The sequence below is a fragment of the Gossypium raimondii genome, chromosome 1, assembly GCF_025698545.1.
Source record: "Gossypium raimondii isolate GPD5lz chromosome 1, ASM2569854v1, whole genome shotgun sequence".
Taxonomy (NCBI): Eukaryota; Viridiplantae; Streptophyta; class Magnoliopsida; order Malvales; family Malvaceae; genus Gossypium; species Gossypium raimondii.
In genome coordinates, this window is record NC_068565.1 from 10,864,782 (window position 1) to 10,880,523 (window position 15,742).

Below are 15,742 nucleotides of genomic sequence, written 5' to 3' on the forward strand. Positions count from 1 at the left end.
GTTAACCTGACCTTACATAGATACCCCGCCTATAAAGACCTCTAGGAACGAGGAAGAATCGACTCTTCTAATATACTAAGCTTACATTTTTCAATCTCTCCGCTTCGTCAGGGTGAACCGGACTCTATAATAACCACCACATCTCTTCTATGTTCTCTTTTTGTTGTATCACTGTGTCAACAATTATTATTGTAATATAATTCTAAATTTATTTAAACATATTAAAATGTATAATAATAAGTGTTATTTTTTGAGCATTGGTTAAGATAAAGGCCCTCGGTCTTTGAAGATTCATAGTTCAAGTCTCAGTAACGATGTGTGAGTCTCTAGTCTCATTATGTATCTATATATGCCATGTATAGTCCAACTTCACTGAAATATTCTTACTTTAATTTCTTTTATCAAATTTTGCTATTAGTTTATATACTATGCATAAGTTACGGATTTAGTCTCCAGAATTTATTTTGGTTAATTTTAAATCGTATCAAATTTTAGTCCTAATCCAAATAGTAATAGTTAAATCTGCTAGGTCAAATTCTAATGTTATCATTTTTAGGGGTAAATTACCAATAAAAGCCTATTATTTTTAAATTACCGAAATGGGCCAGGCCCTGAATTAATTACCGAAATGGGCCATTCCCCCAAAAACGCGTCCATGTCAGCGTGTTGTCAAGGGATAAAGCAGGAAAACGCTTCCTTGAGGAAGTGTTTTTCTCGTGTCTGCTACAGTACCAACGACTATTTCTTTTACCGTTGGTAACCCTCCAACGGTCAAATATATATATATATATATATAACCCCCTTTCATTTTTTCACACTTAAATCCTTTCCATCTTCAATTTTTCAATATTCTCTCAAATTTCTCTCAAAGCTCTCTTTAATTTTTTTCGAAAAAGCTTTAATTTTATTTTTTAAATAAAAAAATTTGATCGTGTTAGCAATGGCCGGAGAATTAATTCGTCTTGATGATAAACACATATAAATCGAACAAATAAAAATGGTGGGTGTTAAATTTAATTTTTAAATATTATTGAAGATTTTTTTCATTTATGCAATTTTAAATAATTTTTATTTTATTATTTCTTATAAAAGTCTGTAGATCTGATATTGCAATGCTATATCCGTAATATGCCTGGTCCTCAATCACCGTTGATAGAGAATTACCTGTGGGAAGCAGGTTTTTGGCACGTGGCGACGATAGGCCGGGGGTGCAAGTTGGACCCGAAACTCATTAGTGCGTTGATAGAGAGGTGGAGACCCGAGACGCACACATTCCATCTTCCATGTGGAGAATGTACTATCACTTTGGAAGTCGTGTATTCCTCTCGAACAGCAGTAGCAAATGCATCATTTGGCGATGCAAATTGTACATATAACTCAATATAGGGTGCTCCACTAGCAAGATGAGTCTGTACCATTGCCTCCAAGCTACGAGTACCTTTGATGTCGAACGAGTCATATCTCACCGGATCAACAGAAGCACAAAATCAATACCTAATAGACAAAACTTTCATTGGCGTCGTTCTGAATATTTTACGCCTAATTCTTTTACGAAGTTCTGTCAAATCTATGTTCTGGTTAAAAACCAGTCGCATTGTAATCTCCGATAAAAAAACAACACCGTTCTCGGTGTGACGAACCTCACCATCATAGTAAATAACAACACTAATACGTTCACTCATCTTCAATTTCTATCATTCTTAGCCTCTTTAATTTTTTTGCTATAACTTATGCAACCTGAGAAAAAAATTTGGCTCATTTATAGCCTCAGGCCAAATAGGAACTACTGTAGCAAAAGAGTGTCCACATGGGAGATTCTTTCAGTACTTTAGCTGACATTACATCCTGCTTGAAGCGTTTTTAACACTATTTGCTCAGAAACATCTTCTCAAAATTATTTTTTCAGAAACTACTGTAGCAAAAGAACGTCCACGTGAGAACTTCTTTCAGTACTTTTGCTGACAATGCATTCTGCTTAAAGCGTTTTTGACATTATTTGCTCAGAAACGTCTTCTCAAAATTATTTTTTCATGAACTACTGTAGCAAAAGAGCGTTTACGTGGGAGCTTTTTAAAATTAACAAATAATTTAATTAAGTAACCTTGGACCCCAAACCCTAATTTATTTAAATTTTCCTTAAAACCTTAAACACTAAACCCTAATCTATTTTTTTAATTTATAATTAATTTACTCAAGTAACCCCAAACCCTAATTTATTTGATTTTTTCTTAAAACCCTAAACCCTAATCTAATTTTTTAAAATTTATAATTAATTCACTCAAGTAACCCTAAACCCTAATTTATTTGATTTTTTCCTTAAAACCCTAAACACTAAACCCTAATCTAATTTTTAAAATTTATAATTAATTTACTCAAGTAATCCTAGACCCTAATTTATTTGATTTTTTCCTTAAAAACCATAAACACTAAACCCTAATCTAATTTCTTAAATTTATAATTAATTTAATTAAGAAACCTTAAACCCTAAACCCTTATTTATTTAATTTTTCCTTAAAACCTTAAAATCTAAAACCCCAAAAATCCCAAAACCCTAACCCTAATTGTAAAAAACCCTAACCTTAAAAAACGGGGAAAACACTTCCTCAAGGAAGTGCTTTGTCCACATGGACACAAAGCGCGCCCTCGAGGACGCGTTTTCTATCCACGTGGACAAATCGCTTCCTGGAGGAAGCATTTTCCTGCTTTATCCCCTGACAACGCGCTGATGTGGATGCGTTTTGGGGGAAATTGGCTCATTCTGGTAATTAATTTAAGACCTGGCCCATTTCGATAATTTTGAAAATAAAAGGGGCTTTTATTGGTACTTACCCCCATTTTTAGTCTTTATACTTTTCAAATTTTAAAAATTTTAGTTCGGACTCAAATGGTAAACTGTTAAATCTATTAACTAAAATGACTTAGCTTATTTGTGAGTATTATGTGGAAATAACAAACTGATATGCATAAGATTTTGGAAATAAGAAAATTTAAACGATCATGGTTTGCCCTGTACTGAAATTCTAAAATGTGAAAAATAGCGAAACTAAAGTTAACCAAATTAAAGAATAAAGACTAAATCTGTAACTTATGTATAAAACAAGTCCCAATACGAGAATTCGACCATTCTCTTTCGTTTTCCTTCTCTTTCAATTCAATTTCCTTTTCGTTTTTGTTACAAAAGCGGAACCCCAATTTGCCCCGAAACAAAACGGCCCAAAAGCAGCCATAAAACAGTTTTTTGTGCAATGATTCATAACTCAGGAGGCCCAATATTGAAACCAACAACAACTCTACAAGACATTCGACAAAGCTCACAACATTTTACACGACATAACACAAACACAACTCAAACTATTAGTTGCAGTTCAAAACTGGTAATGTCTTCGACTCTGAGTTCTTCCACCACCAAAACACTTTTAGCTTCACTCCACCTCGAATACGCCAAATTCAGACCTTTTTCTATTCTGGGTTCATTTCAATTTTCCACCACTACCTCAAAACCAGAAGACCAAAACGCCACAGTCAAAAACCACTCGCAATTCTCCGGTAATTCTTCTTTACTTTCGTTATGCTTAATGTTTTCAACGTTTTGTATTAAATATATGTTTCTTACTGTGAAGTCTTGTTTTTTTTTTTTTAACTTTTTTTTGGTAGAATTGGATAACAGCATATATACAATTTTAACTATAGACCGTTGGGAATCACTGAACCACATGAATTACAAGTTGGCTTCTTTGAGGCAAGTTCATGGAAGGCTAGCTTTGAGATTTCTCAACTTTTTTATCAACCAACCTGGTTTGGAACACAATCATCTCACTCATGTACTTTCAATCACTACTCATATTCTTGTTAGAGCTAGAATGTATGACTCTGCTAAATCATTGTTGAGGCAATTGTGTAAATTGGGTGTAGGGTCAAGGTTTGTTTTTGGTGCTTTGATGGATACATACTCTCTTTGCAATTCAAACCCTTCAGTTTTTGATCTATTGATCAGGGTTTATTTGAAAGATGGAATGATTGATAATGCTTTGGAGACTTTTAATTTGATGCGGTTTCGAGGATTTAAGCCGTCGGTTTATACTTGTAATATGATGTTAGGTTCAATGGTGAAGGATGGGAGAGTTTGTTCAGTTTGGGAATTTTTCAAGGAATTGCTTGATTTGAAGATTTGTCCTAATATAGCTACTTTTAATATATTGATCAATGTTTTGTGTGTCGAAGGGAAGCTCGAGAAAGCTGTTTATTTGCTGAGAAAGATGGAGAATAGCGGTTATGTTCCAACTATAGTTACTTACAATACTTTGCTACATTGGTTTTGCAAGAATGGGAGATATAAATCAGCCTTTGAGCTGATTGATCGTATGGGGTCTAAGGGTATTGAAGCAGATGTATGTACATATAATATGCTTATTGACGATTTGTGTAGAAATGATAGAAGTGCAAAAGCTTACTTACTGTTAAAAAAGATGAGAAAGAGAAGGATATCTCCCAATGCTATTACCTATAACACTCTTATTAATGGATTTGTTAAGGTGGGAAGTCTTGGGGTTGCTACTCGGATTTTTGATGAGATGGCATATTTTAATCTCTCTCCAAATGTTGCTACTTACAATGCGTTGATTGAAGGGCATTCGAATGAGGGTAACTTTGAAGAAGCTTTAAGACTCATGGATATGATGGAAAAAGTGGGATTACGGCTTAATGAAGTCAGTTATGGAGTGCTTTTAAATGGGTTGTGCAAGCATGGCAAATTCGATTTAGTGAGAAGGTTTTTTGAGAGAATGAGGACAAATGGGATGGGTTTTGGATGTATACCATACACTGAGATGATTGATGGACTATGCAAAAAGGGGTTGTTCGATGAAGCTGTACAGATGTTCCATGAGATGTTTGAGGAGGGTGTGGCTCCTGATATTATCACCTTTTCTGTGCTTATAAATGGATTTTACCAGGCTGGGAATATAAAATGTGTAAAAGAAATTATATGTAAAATGTACAGAGCTGGATTTAGACCTAACAAAGTTATTTACTCCACATTAATCTACAACTCTTGTAAGATGGGACTTGTCACGGAAGCGTTGAAAATCTACAGAATTATGAATTGCAGTGGTCATGCTGCTGACCATTTTACTTGTAACACGTTGGTTGCTTCTTTGTGTAGAGATGGAAAAGTTAGAGAGGCTGAGGAATTCATGCGTCACATGAGTCGGATTGGTCCTAACCCTAACTCCATCACATTTGATTGTGTTATAAGTGGCTATGGAAATTTGGGTGATGGGCTGAAAGCGTTTTCTTTGTTCGATGAGATGGTTAAATTAGGTAATACTCCCAGTTTTTTCACATACAGCAGCCTACTAAAAGGACTATGCAAGGGTGGAAATCTGGTAGAAGCAAAGAAATTTTTGAACAAGCTGCATTACATTCCTTCCGCTGTAGATAACGTTGTCTACAACACTATACTTGCTGGGACTTGCAAATCGGGGAATATGTGGGAATCAGTGGCCCTTTTCGAGGAGATGGTTCTGTTTGGTGTTCTTCCTGATAGTTATACATATACCATCCTTCTCAATGGGTTATGTAGAAAGGGAAAAGTTGCTGCTGCCCTTCTATTTCTGGGGAAGCTGATGGATAAAGGAGTTTTTACTCCAAATCAAGTTACGTACACCTGTTTAGTTGATGGTCTTTTCAAGGCAGGCCAATCAAAGGCTGCTTATTATTTTTATAAAGAGATGGAGCAAAAAAGCCGGTATCTTGATGTTATTGCTTTTAATGCTGCTCTAGATGGAACCTCGAGGAGGGGAAAATTGATGAAGGTAAATAATCTGTTTTCCATGATGAGAAGCAAAAGCTTATGCCCCAGTTTGCCTACGTATAATATTTTGTTGCATGGATATGCTAAGCAAAAAGACATACGGACTTGCTCTAGTCTTTTTAAACTCATGATCAGTAGTGGTCTTTTGCCTGATAGATTAACATCCCATAGCCTTATTCTTGGACTTTGCAAGACAGGCATGTTGGATGTTGGTATTAAAATCTTGAAGAAGATGATATCTGAAGGTGTTGAAGTTGATCGATTTACATTTAACATGCTTATCAGCAAGTGTTGTGAAAGAGGTGATACTGGAAAGACCTTTGATCTGGTTAATGCTATGAACTTTTTGGGGATATTTCCTGATGCAGAGACCCTCAATGCACTCGTTATTGGGCTCAACAGAAATCTTGCGCTCCAAGAATCCCATATTGTTTTACATGAAATGGCTCACAAGGGTTACCTTCCCAAGGGAAAACAATATATTACATTGATCAATGCTATGTGTAGAGCTAGGAATTTGCAAGCAGCATTGGAATTGAAGGATGAAATGACATCACTTGGTATCACTTCTCCTGATGTTGCTGAGAGTGCTATTGTACGAGGACTTGCCCTAAGTGGGAAAGTTGAAGAAGCGATATTGGTTCTTGATAGAATGATCCGGAAGCAACTTGTTCCAACCGTAGCTACATTTACCACCCTTATGCACATGTTATGCAAAGAGAGTAACATTGCCGAGGCTCTAAAGTTACGGAATAAAATGCAACTGTGTGGTCTGAAACTTGATGTTGTTGCTTACAATGTCATCATTTCGGGCGTTTGTGCTAATGGGGACTTAGCTGCTGCTTTTGAACTATATCAAGAGATGAAACAAAATGGTCTGTGGCCCAATGCCACGACTTATACTGTTCTAGTCGATGCTCTTCTCATCGAGGGTAGTAACCCTTCTACCGGTGATGTGCTTTTAGAGGACTTAAAGGGTAGGGGAATCATATCTTGTGATTGGGATGGAAGTACGGAACAGTTTCAGAAGGCATTGATAATTGCCAAGAAAAGGTTTAAGTACTTGAAGCAGAATAAGAGGAAATGGCATTGAAGACAATCAGGAATGTGAAACGATGTTGTTGGTTGCTGAAAATATAGACCAGTTTTCTACAGATCTTATTGATGAGCTTCAAACTTTTACTTCCCAACCAGTCGTGACATTCTGATTTTGTTCGTGTCAAGTCGTCTATCTTTTGGTCATTTATGGACTATTTTTCTATCACATTCAACTTATACCTTATAAGCTTTCTTGGGCAGGATTCTTTTTCCTTTTAGGGATCATGAAGCCAGAAAGCATAGGTAGACACTGATTCACTTTTGTGTCAAAATAGGACTGTGAACCAACGGAGATACATCATAAGAAGACTGTGTAAGTCTCTTCTCTCCCTTTCTCTTTGCTTCAAATTCCCTTGAGCTGTTCAGACATGAGCGAAATTTAACCAATTTTAAAACACTTTGAAAGGAAAAGTTCCTGTTTTTGTATTGTTCTGCATCTGTCTTGTTCAATACAGTTCTTACCAATTGATTATTGGTTTAGGTTTGTCTCTTGCCATTGATAGCGTTGGAAATAAATATGGAAGACACAATCATGCCGTTGCTGTATGTGCAGGGACGATGAATTTCTGGTGAATGCCCCACTAATCGATGTGGTGTTGATTCTTTTCTTCAACAACATAATGCAATGTTATGGTTTTCATGAGAACAAGGATTCCTTGTAATAAAGATAGCGGGGGCAAGAGCCTGTTTGATGAGTGATGAAGCCTGCTCGTTTAGCAAGCTTAATGAATTGTGCTTGATAATGGAGGCAAAGTGTATATAGTGCATGTAAATTTGATTGGTAGGTTAGATTCTATAGATTTCCCATGTTACAAAATGTTGTATGCTGTTCTTGGAATATATGGTCACTGTAAATATTCTTATTTGTAACATGTTCTTTTGCTTTTCTGATTTTATTTGTTTTTCATGACTGGTATTAAGCCTGGACGAATGATGATGAACGTGTTGGTAGTAATGACGGCCATTGAAACTATAGAAAATGCTACAGCAACCAACCAGTTTTCTAAGAAAAATCTTCAACAAAAGGAATTGTAATAATAATAGTAGTAATTGCTGTAATAATAGTATATGTCAGAAGAAAAACGTTTGCCAGCTCATATTACTGGTTCCGTTATGCATGCCCGGGCTCCACGTAATCACTGGCTGATTGAGTAACGAGTCTAACGAGTTAACGACTCAGTTTTCCTATTCATCCTTTCTCCCCACCACTGTACCCTTTCCATTAACCGTCCAAACTAACGCCGTTTATCCCGATTCCTATTTTTTCTCTTTCTTTTTCTTCACATATTCCTCCCAAAAAATTCTCTTCTTTCATTCTCTCTCTAAAAACTCTCATTCTCTCGCTTTCTCTCTCTCTCTCTCTCTCTCTCTCTCTCTCTCTCTCTCTTCTTCACAAGAAAAGTTTTTCTTTCGTGAATTCATGTCGGTATGTAATCTTTTCTGGGTTTTTTACTCTTTCCATTTCTGTTTTAAATTCATTTTAAAACAAGGTTTAACTTTGTTGTCTGATTTAATTTTTTTCCCATTTTTTTAGTCTTTGAGCTTGGGATTGTTCTGATTCATGGGTTTTTGGGTGTTTTTATTCTGGGTTTTATTTATTTTCATTTTATCTAAAAAGAGAAAAATTAGGCTTGATTTTGTTGCTGATGCTCACTGTTTTAGATTTACCCTCTCATCTTTCTGTTATTGCTTCCTGTGATCAGTTTTGCTGGAAGATGGGTTCTTTTTTTTTTTTTTTTTTGTGTGTGTGTGTGTCTGTTTTTGTTGTTCTTTAACTGATGAACTGAGTACCATTTTAGCCATTTATGTAATGACATGATTTATGGTTGGAATTGTTTTTAAGGTAATTTTGCTCAATTAAACTTTGGGAAATTAGATTAATATTGAATGAAAATGGAATGCATTATCAAATGGGTAAATTGTTTCAAGGTGTTTTTTGTAATCTATGTCTAAATAGGATTAATGTACTATTATTTTTGTGTTGAAAATGTAGTTTCTGATTAACCATTGAAGTTGGGTAATTAAGGAGTAATAACTAGGATTGTGATCATGTTCTTTTCAGAACACATCAAGTATCTATATATGCCCAGAAGAGAATATTAGCTTTTCTGGGGATATTTTAGAGTGCATGGATTGTTACTTGTATATTATTGGATATGTAATCTGTAAATATCAGCTTGATAGTGGAAGTCATAATCCATAAATTTGTTCATATTCTGAAGTGGATGAATCTTTTGTGTCAACCTGTTCATATTAAATTAACTAGCACTGAGTAATCAGATTACTTTATGGGATCTATGGCATCATATATTAAGTTCCTAAATTATGCTTGGATTTGCATGATTTGATATTACTTTGATAGTTAGTTTATGTAACCTCATGTTCGACTTTTTGGCAGATTCCATTTTGTCATGTTGCAGGATAAGTTAAGCTTTTCACTTATCTTTCCAAGGATATGATTATTTCTAGTTACCTGGTTGTGGTTTTATATTGATGATGCACATGATTATGAATTTATGTGGTCATTTTTATCTCCACAAATGGTCGTTGCGATTCATACTCAATTATTGCTCATTAGGGAGGCTTCTGTTTGATCTGTTAATTGATTTCACTGTTGCTATGTCGGCATGGCTTCTTTCGTTGTTCTACCCACCAAACATCTCCCTTGAATAAAAATTGTCGTGTCAATGATTATACCGCTGTTTAAAATAGTTATTTCATGAACCATTTATGATATTTTGTTGGATATCCTATTAGAAAATAGTGATTGAAGTGAATTTCTGTTCTTAGACAAGTTTTTTCGGAGTGCTTTCTCTAGAAAAGTAACCAGTGTTGCTGTTTGGCTAATTTAGGCTTATAATAATGCAAGCTGCACATGCCTTTTTAGCCCCACCATGCTAATAATCAGGCAATGTGATCTAAGCTCTGCTGAAGTCACTTTTTTTTTTAAGGGGTAGGGAGTAAGGGTTGTCTAGGGATTGAATTCGTGAGTAGTGTCAACTGAAGACTTGAACACAAATCCTTTTCCACTCCATCTTGTGGTTCAGTCTACGAAGTTTCATTTGTTTGTTCTTAATATTGCAAAGCATGCCAACTAATTTTGTGGTTGTTAAATAAATGGAATTTACTAAGTTGAAGCTGAAGTTATGTAACTCCCTTATAGTAATTAGCAGCTTTGATTTAGCAGTTTCACTGGCATTTTAGATGTTTAGATTGTATCAGTGATCTTATCTTCAATTGAATGTGTTGCATTCTAATTGTATTTAGCTATTGAAGTAGTTTCTAGTTCAGAATAGAAAAGCTTTATCGCAATGTTTGATCTCAACAGAAATTATAGTCTATAATGACATTGAAAATGAAAAACATCTAATGTCTTACACCAATAAGTACCTTGGCTGCTTGAGAATCAATTAAGAGTTGGTTATTATATCCTCTGTTTCCTTTTACCTCCTTTTAGAGTTTAAGAATCATCAATGCCAGACTATTTTCTTGCTTTTTGATTGCGGATGAATTGTTCATTTTGTGATTGTAATCTATCTTTACGCTTGTTGAGAACTCTCAGGACTAGCAACTAACTGGCTTGTTACAACTGGTAATTGAATACTTTGTTGCTATTAGCTGCTTGGTGAAACTTATACATGCTATAGTTTTGCCAGGTTAAGTTGACAGTTTTTCTGTCTACGTGTTTCAATTTTAAGGGTCTTAACGGGACATTTCACTTTTTATTTTGTGCAATAGGAGGAAAAGGGTCGGCCATTGCCAAAATTTGGTGAATGGGATGTCAACGATCCTGCATCTGCTGAGGGATTCACTGTGATCTTTAATAAGGCAAGGGACGAGAAGAAAACAGGTGGCAAACCTGAGTCACCGGCAAAGTCTGATTCTAATGTTAAGCCTGGAGCTGATCCTAGCAAAACCCAACCTGTAAGTAACATCTAATGATTTGTTCTTGGCATCTAGCTGCATATGTTAGGCAGTGGTGATAATCTATTCTTGACCAACTGTAAAAAAATAACAATTTGCTTTGGTATTGCTTACAATGATCGTTATCAACTGTTTTTTTCAGAAAAAATGGTTTTGCTGCATTCAAGCCCCGCCTGCGGAATCTTGACGATGCTCTACTCGTATAAGACATAAGAGCTTCCACAAGTATATTGAAGCCCCACCATATATTCCTAAACAAGATAGGGTCTGTAAGGCTTGATAAGCCCTTCTGGATTTTTCTTTGTGGTGTAAAATTTAATTCTGGTGGGAGGGAGAAGTAAAGAAGACAAAACACTTACTGTATCTATATTTATTGATTTGGTGGGATGTTATTAGAAGCTGTGGTATTTCATTGTCTTTTGCCATCCTTGTGTTACAAGCCATAGAACTTTCACGTGACACATTCCTTCTTCATGTTGTTAACATGTGTTTGGTGTGTTTTTCGAAAAATTCTATTTCATTTTGTCTCAACATGCATGAAAACATCATATGCCTCTAAAGTTTGCATGAGTAGCAACCGATGGCTGATGAACATAATGAAACCATGGAACCATAAACAATTTTAGCAGAAATAACTTGAACCAATCATGCTTTATATAGTTTATGTTTACTCAACAATGATAAATCTAAAGACTCAAAAACAGAAAACGTCACTGATTTCATAAATTCATGTATGTATCAAGTGCCTGAGATGACAATAGTCTGCATGATCCTATAGCTAATGAAACATTGCAGTGCAGTGCTAAAACTAAACCCGGGACATTCCAAGCTTTCGTTCAAAAAGGCGGCGGAGTAGGTAAACTTGAAGAACACTGGCTCCAATTAGTGCTGCAGATTCGTAAAAGGCCTTGTGAACTGCTCTTTTACTCATGGCTTCATTTACTGCATTTATAGTAACAGAGAATCATTAGAACAAAAAGTAATCAACTGGAAAGGAATCATGAGAGCAATTCAAGCAATGCCTACATTAAAGGGTTCTTTTTCCTTGTATAATATCTATTAGCACCAGCATCTCAAAAACATATATTTTTTTCATCATACAATATTGGGGGAAGGGGAAAGGGTGACAAGATTTGAACCCATGTCATCTAACCAAGTCTTGACAAAAAAAAAAAAAACATGGTTTCACCTAAATTCTTTTTCATCCTCACGATATGCAACAAAGCTTAGATTACTTCTATGATTTATATATATATATAAAACATGCATATTTACATGTATCGAAACAAACTCTTCAGCCATTCAGTGAGCAAAATATGGCGAAAAGTGACTCCTAGCATACAAATCTAAAGTATCTAATAAACATAGTTTAGCAACCTAAATCATATAAGTTTTAAAACATAACGAAGTGACACTTTATAGTAATTCACAATTGAATCTAACAATTGTCTCGAATTGATTCAAGGTAAAGGCTTCAGCTACCTATGAGTTTGAAGGTATGGTAACAGATAAACAAGTCTCAAAGGTATCAATGATGTAACATCGTCCACAACTGTCTGTAATTAAAAACAAAAAAGTGTTTAATATGAATATACCTATTGCCTGACGTTCTGTCTGAGCCTCTAACCAGTGCTGTTCAAACTGGATGTTATAAAGAGCTTCCTCTAACTTAGATATTTGTTCTAACAAAGGGTTGAAATGCTCTGCAGATAAGCATGAGAATAGCACTCAGTACTCTTTATATTAAAGGTTCAACAGCAGAAGAGAAACATAAAAGCAAACAGAAAACGACTCACCATCCTTTGCATGCTGATCATAGTATGTAAAATGACTTTCATGTACATCAAAGTCGACCGTTTCATAGTAAGGAGATTTATTACTGAAACAGAAACGGTGAATTCCTTTTTGATGAGCAACAAACTCAAATTTCTCACTTATCTTGTCTCGAAAGTCTTGAATCTGATCACCAGTAGGTCCCTTCACCTAATAATCACAACAAGTAGCAAGTAAAATAAGATTGTTAAATTTGAGTTCCTGAACAATTTATGCAAATAGGCAATTCAAAAGAAAAAGGGAAATCTTTATGTTCATCTTATCGTATGACTTGAAAGCACTATAAGTAAAAAAATTTATGACCCTATTTTCAGAATCCAACTTATTCAGATCAAGACAACTTATTACCACCTAAAGCACCATGGAACTTTGTAGAGAAAGAACAACCCCTAATAATCGCCTTTGCAGCTGATAGGTTCCTAAAAGTGGAGAATTTGGAATCTGTTTCCATTTCTTGTCCAATACAAGAGTATATTGTTGATGGACTAGAAACTTATGTTTTTCATGTAATACAAACTATAATTTCAAATTCGATTTTGGACTTTGAGAAAAGGGCTCATAATCAGTATAAGTAATAGAGGAGTCAGATCTGATATAGATCCACAAGATCACCAATTCTAAAACACTATCTCTTGCAGTTCACACTCTTAACTATGCCCTAAGTAAGAAACTGAACTACATGCTAGCAGTTGAAGCATAAGGCACGAAAGACAATGTCGAAACCAAATTAGCCGTAATAAGGAGAAGAGGAAGCTTACCACCAGATCAACACCCTCATGACTATTATGCCAAGTTGAATCAGCCTTGATGACAACAAACGACACATGAATTGTATCCCCTTCATACTTAACATCGTGAGAGAAGCATTCTTCTCTATCAATTACGAATCTAATTCCATACACGGCATTCGGGCTACACAAGAATGCTAGCAATGCAACAGCTACAAATACAAGGAACCCGATTTTCATCTGCAAATTACATAGTCAACGGATCCAAGTTATGAAACATGATAAACAATATGAATATATTGCACTAGTTTGATTGTACATGCAGCAAAGTATATAAAATCAAATGCTAAGAGATTAATGCTTTTCAAAAACCACTGGGAATTAAAAAAACCATGAAAACTAATCATTTATAAACAGTAACAACAGAAATTCAGCGAGAAATACCGAAACAAGTCATGGAATTGAAAACCCAGAGAAATTCCCACCATCTTTTTCCTTTTTCTTATCCTTCAAGTTCATGATAATTGATTAAAACCAAGAAATTTTTTAATACCAAAAAACATTAAAAAACTAGAAACCTGTTCGAACCTGAAAATTCCCAAGCAAAACCCACAATAATTAAAGCAAAAACAAAGAAGAAAGCATATAAACAAGGTGGGATTAGACGAATGATCTATTCAGTGTATTAGGAAAAAGGCAGGAAAACAATTCAAAACTAGATCAAAACTATGAAAGTCAAAAACAAAAGCTACGAAATTTAATTAAAAATATTAAATAAAGTTTACCTTTTGGGTGTTTTTTTTTCTTTGCCTTATTTGAAGAGTTTAGAAGAAGGTGAGAGATTAGATCTTTCGAGGCGTTTTGAAGACAGAAACAGTACAAGAGATGCAGAGAAAAGAGTTATATAGGAGTTCGGCACTTTTGAAGAGGGGTCTAATGAGGCTGTCTTTGACATGGTAATAATCACCTGTATCTCACCTACACAATAACATCCTTTTCTAATGAAGTTCCAGCGTTGCCCTGTTGTCTTTTTTTTAATGGTTTTGAAATTTATTTGAAGTTGTTTTTCATAATAAAATGGGTAAATTACGCTAGCAGTCACTCAATTTTAGGGTAGCTAACAAAATAGTCACTTAAGTTTTATTTCAGTTACTCAACTTTTAAAAAATAACAAAACAGTCACTAATATTATAAAAAAGTGACAAAACAATCACTGATTAACTGTTTTCATTAATATCTTAACGGGGCCGCTAATGTGACAAGTTAACTAGCTGATGTGGCCAATTAACTTGTCACGCCACAGTGGAAACCCACCCAATTTAAGAAGAAATTGAAAAAAACACTAAAAAAATCCTTAATAACAGAGAAGAAGAGGAGACTGTAAAAAAAAAAAAATTCTTCTTTGCCTAATTTGGCAGGGTCTGATTCTTTGCCATCGAAATACCATGTCTTTGCTCTTCTTCTTCTTCTTCTTCTTGGCTCTCTTCCTCTATAACCTTTCGCCATTGTTGGCGGGGTCTTGTGGTTTTTCCAGATTGGGATGCAATTTACTGTTCAAATCCCACGTCACCAGGAGGCGGCTACAGAAGTGCATTGGGGCGCCTTTTCTTCAAGACCAATGACATGGTTCAGGCTATTGAAGCTCCTGACTCCGTACGAAACAAAGTCTCCTTTATTTTTGGGTTTCTTGATGGAGAGGTCTCATTGAAAGGTAAGGCCACTCCCACCCTACGTTAACCTCACTAGTCATCACTTGATATAATGTCGGCATCTTTATCTTTAACTAGCAGTACCATGTTGCCACATTGTAATTTTATGACTAATAACCAAAATTGACTTATGGGTTAGTTCATGCATAAGCATCTAGAATCCCATTTATTCATCTTTTCTGTGAAACTCAATTAATGTGATGTGAGATTGTGGATGTCATCTCCACTGATACATGTTCCTTCATGCATTGTGCTGGAAAGCTGAAGGTCTTGGATCATCAATGGATTCAAGTAATTTTTGAGCCACCTGAGCTGAGGGTAGGAGCAATAGACTTCCGATATGGTGGCGAGAGCGAGGTCAAGCTACAGATCACGTATATTGATGAGAATACCAGACTAGGAAAGGGCTCTAGAGGTTCTTTATTTGTATTTCGAATGCGGCAGGGAGGCTCAACCAACACTTGAGACCCCTATCCAGTGCCAATAATTGCCAATGTTATGAAACACAGCAATTTGAGTTAGTAATGGCAAATTAATCGGGCCAACTTTAGGGATGTCATAATGCTCAGTTAGATTAGCCAAATATTGGTTAAATTCCTGAATGCGATCATGGTGTTTCTTCTTCTTCTTCTTCTCCT

At 35.4% G+C, this 15,742-nt stretch overlaps 4 protein-coding genes across 7 annotated transcripts; 3 read left to right on the top strand and 1 right to left on the bottom strand.

The window, feature by feature from the left end:
• The first annotated feature begins 3,320 nt into the window (after positions 1 to 3,320).
• LOC105781953 (pentatricopeptide repeat-containing protein At5g55840) lies at positions 3,321 to 7,817 on the top strand. Of its 4 annotated transcripts, none has more exons than XM_052631682.1 (4): positions 3,321 to 3,546; positions 3,655 to 7,024; positions 7,112 to 7,223; positions 7,392 to 7,817. In XM_052631682.1, the coding sequence occupies exons 1-2, from the start codon at positions 3,378 to 3,380 to the stop codon at positions 6,903 to 6,905; spliced, it is 3,420 nt and encodes a 1,139-aa protein (XP_052487642.1). In that variant the 5' UTR covers positions 3,321 to 3,377; the 3' UTR covers positions 6,906 to 7,024; positions 7,112 to 7,223; positions 7,392 to 7,817. The 4 variants fall into 4 exon arrangements, with proteins under 4 accessions (XP_052487642.1, XP_052487643.1, XP_052487639.1 ...); XM_052631683.1 differs by having other exon boundaries at positions 7,464 to 7,817; XM_052631679.1 differs by having other exon boundaries at positions 3,655 to 7,223.
• Positions 7,818 to 8,179: 362 nt separating this feature from the next.
• LOC128041365 (protein NOI4-like) lies at positions 8,180 to 11,259 on the top strand. The gene is made up of 3 exons (XM_052631686.1): positions 8,180 to 8,336; positions 10,649 to 10,834; positions 10,977 to 11,259. Exons 1-3 carry the CDS (start codon positions 8,331 to 8,333, stop codon positions 11,019 to 11,021), a joined length of 237 nt encoding a protein of 78 aa, XP_052487646.1. The 5' UTR covers positions 8,180 to 8,330; the 3' UTR covers positions 11,022 to 11,259.
• Positions 11,260 to 11,454: 195 nt separating this feature from the next.
• LOC105782016 (transmembrane emp24 domain-containing protein p24beta2) lies at positions 11,455 to 14,344 on the bottom strand. Its single transcript, XM_052631684.1, has 5 exons — positions 14,181 to 14,344; positions 13,426 to 13,635; positions 12,631 to 12,817; positions 12,430 to 12,537; positions 11,455 to 11,776 (listed from the first exon to the last, which is right to left on the bottom strand). Exons 2-5 carry the CDS (start codon positions 13,633 to 13,635, stop codon positions 11,643 to 11,645), a joined length of 639 nt encoding a protein of 212 aa, XP_052487644.1. The 5' UTR covers positions 14,181 to 14,344; the 3' UTR covers positions 11,455 to 11,642.
• Positions 14,345 to 14,904: 560 nt separating this feature from the next.
• Positions 14,905 to 15,713, top strand: LOC128040272 (probable plastid-lipid-associated protein 8, chloroplastic; the record flags this gene model as incomplete). Its single annotated transcript, XM_052629003.1, has 2 exons — positions 14,905 to 15,111; positions 15,366 to 15,713. Coding segments are annotated over 2 exons (411 nt in total), but the record flags the coding sequence as incomplete, so codon positions are not given.
• Positions 15,714 to 15,742: the final 29 nt, after the last annotated feature.